At 32.6% G+C, this 4,290-nt stretch overlaps 1 protein-coding gene across 1 annotated transcript; it reads left to right on the top strand.

Moving 5' to 3' along the window:
- Nucleotides 1–673: 673 nt before the first annotated feature.
- On the top strand, nt 674–3,771 carry LOC134265277 (rRNA N6-adenosine-methyltransferase ZCCHC4-like). Its single transcript, XM_062747518.1, has 6 exons — nt 674–884; nt 1,059–1,177; nt 2,366–2,441; nt 3,043–3,163; nt 3,399–3,474; nt 3,691–3,771. The coding sequence occupies exons 1-6, from the start codon at nt 831–833 to the stop codon at nt 3,746–3,748; spliced, it is 504 nt and encodes a 167-aa protein (XP_062603502.1). The 5' UTR covers nt 674–830; the 3' UTR covers nt 3,749–3,771.
- The last annotated feature ends 519 nt before the right edge of the window (nt 3,772–4,290 follow it).

Genomic DNA, 4,290 nt, shown 5'->3' with positions numbered 1-4,290 from the left:
AAGGTTATCGCGTATCGCCTGTGATTGGTTGATGATCAGGTGCGCGATGTTTCTTATTGGTTATCGTATTCTACGTCATTTCGTAGTATTTTATGACGTATATATAGTAAGAACGAGAGTTGCAGACAGCAGAGTAGACAGAGATTAGATTACAGACAGTAGATTACACCAGTGTAAAGGTGTGTGTTTAATTTAGGTTTTTTTTGGGTTAAATAATTTGATTAAGTGGTGTGGGGGAAAACTTTATTCAGAGATTGAATAATATTTATTTACCAGTATATTACTGGTGTGGATTTTCATGATTACTGGTTTATTACCAGTTTAGGATTAAACTTGGGATTTTAATAGGTCTAAGAGAGTTAGACTTGCACATGAATTATTTAATTACTGGATAAGACTCCAGTTATAGAGGTTTTTTTATGAGTTTGTGAAACACCAGAGATTTTGTGAAATGTTGAACAGTATTGTTTTGTTTCCTGTTAAATAAATTTATAAATTTTCAATGGAGTTCTTGACTTGTTGAAGACAGTCCAGTTAGCGTATCCGCACGTTACACTATATAAAAACTGTGTAAACAACATTGATTGTATAAAACATGGGATAAAAAGAATCTCCTACGATTTGTAGAAGATTTTTATCCATCTTTGTTTTTATCCCCTCGCCAAGGCTCATGGATTAAAAAAAAAAACAATTGTTGGATAAAAATCATATCCAACTATCATGAAAAATCCTGTATGCAACCTCTCTGTACATATAAATTTTCTGATGTCTGAATTTTTTCAGCCCCCGACGATGCCTCGCTACATATTTTATGGTTCTTTCCTTACTTTATGGAGAAGAGGATAATTGATTCATTTGAAGATTTCCAAATGCTAGATTACAAGGTAGGTAAACTATGTAAATTACCTATTAATGTTTCATTCAAATGAAAAAGGAATGGATTGCAGTTTTCAAATGAATTAATATCGTAGTAGAAAACAAAAAATGAAAATGATTCAATAATAACGTAATTGGTTTATTATTTCATTTCATCTGATCTATCACTTTACTGTTTTTAGGTGGATTATGACAACCATCAGCTGTTCCAGGGTGATGTGAAGAAGTATGGTTCCCCGGTCAGGATATTTACCAATGTTCCCCCTCACAAGATCTCCCTCCCAGCAGAAGAGGGGTACAGGTAGTGTGTCATGAGTTTTTTTATATTCATCAGATTACATACGAGGGTTGATCCAAAAGTTCGTGGAATTTCTTTCTAAAATTTTATCATGATTTAACAAAAGCAAACAATAGGCATATTTATAAAATAGAGTCATAATGCAACAAAATTGGAAAATTTCACCACGTTCCAATTACCAATAAGGTCACAAGAGCTTTCTGAAAATGGATGGTTGTGAAACCCGGGGGAGACTTCGACGTAACGTCAAGTTAGGTATGTCACGTCACGTTATAGAATCATCTCACCCTAATGTCAAATTCGAACACAAAATTCTTCAAAATGCTGCCCTTTTCTCCATTTTTTTTCTCAAGAAAAGTCTGAGCATGCTCTCGCACTAATTTATCTTCATTTTTTACTCATATTTCAAAATACCCCCTATCTTTCCATATGATGTTCCGATTTCAGTAGCAATGTCAAGAACAGTACGTCAGCCGACAACGTCTATTAACGCTTTCAATTTATCAAGGGGGACAACACTTAAAACAGAGCCTAAAAAAGGCGGCCACACCTTTAATCAACGTCCATGAAGGTTCTATTTTTCTTCATTTTCTTACGCCACTGGAAAACCAGTGGCTAAATGCATTTTTCCTCAGTCTATGTCAATAATATACGCATTTAAGATAGAGTGATCCCGGGATTTTCACAAAACTTATGACTTGACCGAAATTTGACGTCGTCTAACAACCTTAAGATGAACAATGAATTATTAACTAATAAACAAAATATCAAGTAAAATCAGTAAAATACACACACAAGGGTTTATAAAAGATCAAGCAATCGTAATAATGACATAATTTTCATTTTCTATAACACGAAGAGCGGTTTAATTCTCATTTCAAGTATCAAGAATTAAAATGATAATAAACGCGTTGATGTCTCCCCCGCATTTCCTAACATCCGTTTCTATGGCAACTGCCATAGAATTACTATCACAAATATTTAAAATATTTTTAAATCTAAAATATTCAACAAGTGTCTTTATTCTCATTTGTAATTTTCAACCAATTTCACTTATAAATGAATGAAATATTAAGAAATTCCACGAACTTTTGGATCAACCCTCGTACATATAAACTACATTTTCATCTTTCGACCATATACTTTTCTGACATTTGATAAATCATATGAAAATCTTTTTTATGTTTTTAGGTTTTGTAAAGTATGTAATAGGTATTCTTCTAAGGAAAATGTTCACTGTGATGTCTGTGACATTTGCCCCTCAAAAGTAAGTCTGTACGAATTATCTGTAAGCCATTCAATATATGTCATTCTACCTACCGGTACAATTTTATTCGTGTATAATTGTTATATCCTCTTTGGAGAGCATATTGCTATGCTGCTGTCTGTCAGTCAGTCTGTCGGTCCATCATCAGTTTCCATTCATTTCTTTGCAGAGGTTGCACAAACTGAAATAAAATTTGGTAAACAGATTTATCATAAGAATGTCTAGGTCAAGTTTTGTGATTGAGCAATGTTTGACAGAGTTATGCCCCATGGACTTAGAAAAATTCCAATTACCTGCAGTTTCTGTTCATTTTCTTTGCAGAGCCTGAGGTTGCACATACTAAAATCAAATTTGAAATAAAGATTTATCATAAGAATATCTAAGTCAAGTTCTGTTTGGGGTATGATCGAGAAATTTTTAACAGAAGTATGTCCCCTGGACTTAGGGTAATGCTCAAGGGAAGGGAGGGGGGCATAAGTGTTTTCACAAATATCTCTTTTGTTTTTCTTTAAATCTATGTCATTCCTCCTACACTGAATATTCAGGTGTACATTTTTCCAAGAATGTTAAAATGTCTACAGAAGTTTTTATATTTTTGAAGGATGGCAGGACATACAAACATTGTTTTCAGTGTGAACGGTGTGTGAAGCCCAACAAAGAACATTGCAGTGTTTGTAAATCATGTCAGTTAAAAGATCACAACTGTGGGAAACCTAGACAAGGTAAAAATAATTTTAGTGTACTTATGAATTCAGAAGGAAATGTAGATACAGATTCTCTTTTTCTGAATCTTGAGTCATAGAAGGCCATGACAAAATAATTTTCGCCCTTTTTACTTCAAAGCTCTAGAAAGGTTCCATATTTAACAGTTCCCTTTCAAAAGGTATCATTCTTAAGGATTTAAAAACTATAGAAAACTTTTTGATTGTTTGATTGATTGATTTTTTTTATATGTAGGATGCCATATTTGTGGAGCTTTGGGTCACAAGAGGAGAAATTGTCCAAAGACAGGATCTCAATCACCAGCCAAAAGGTTCAAAGTTAAATTTATTATTTTTTAAATTACACTTCAAATTTTACAGTTCAATATTATATACATGTATACCACAGGAATTCCCAAACATTTAAATCTTCTTATTTTAAAGAAGATTTTAATTGAAAAGAAATTCTATTTCACAATAGCAGTGGTTTAATGTGAGATACTAGTAATGTTCTATATGTTTGGCAATTGATCTTTTTATTTTTTAAGGAAGAAGAAATGGTCTGAAGATGGAGCAAGAAAAAAAATGAAATGTACAAAAATTTAAAATAAAACTTGGTATCTATCAAATTCTTCTTTGTGTTTAACAGGCAATTATTTTGTATGAAAATAGAGTTCTGACTCAATATTACAGCTTAAGACACAAAAAGAATTTCAAAGTCAGTTGTTAAAAATACTATATGTATGCAATATACATGTATAACATTATCATAGTTAAGCTTGGCTATTTCCAGTGAAACTTTATAGAACCGAATATTTCATCAACCTTATCAATATATAGGGCTTATGTAAAGAATAACGAATAACCTGTCAACAGGATATACTCTCAATGAAGGCACCTGATCCCTCTTCTGAAATTTCTAAGGGTCTGCGCTTTTTGCCCTGTCCAGAAAGTCCTTTGATTGCATGGGTTTTTTTGCTAAGTTGGAATAAATTGTTTGTGCAGTGCCATTATCGATATGTGATGTGCAGTCAACTTTATGTATGTTCTTTACAAAATCGGAATAGTCCATTGTAAGAAATAACTACAATCATACATGTATTTGGGGAAAATTGATACCTCAGTATCAAGGTAGTAAGTTTTTTTTT

Source organism: Saccostrea cucullata, unplaced genomic scaffold (assembly GCF_032062105.1).
Source record: "Saccostrea cucullata isolate Sc308-1 unplaced genomic scaffold, CSIRO_AGI_Scuc_v1 ctg10705, whole genome shotgun sequence".
NCBI classification, from domain to species: domain Eukaryota; kingdom Metazoa; phylum Mollusca; class Bivalvia; order Ostreida; family Ostreidae; genus Saccostrea; species Saccostrea cuccullata.
This window is presented reverse-complemented; position numbering and strand designations above follow the sequence as displayed.

Bases quoted from the DNA above. Each gene is read 5' to 3' on its own strand.
- LOC134265277 (XM_062747518.1), top strand. From the start codon at position 831: ATGGAGAAGAGGATAATTGATTCATTTGAAGATTTCCAAATGCTAGAT. The intron at 2,442-3,042 runs GTAAGTCTGTAC...ATATTTTTGAAG, and splicing joins GTGACATTTGCCCCTCAAAA to GATGGCAGGACATACAAACA. The intron at 3,164-3,398 runs GTAAAAATAATT...TTTTATATGTAG, and splicing joins CTGTGGGAAACCTAGACAAG to GATGCCATATTTGTGGAGCT.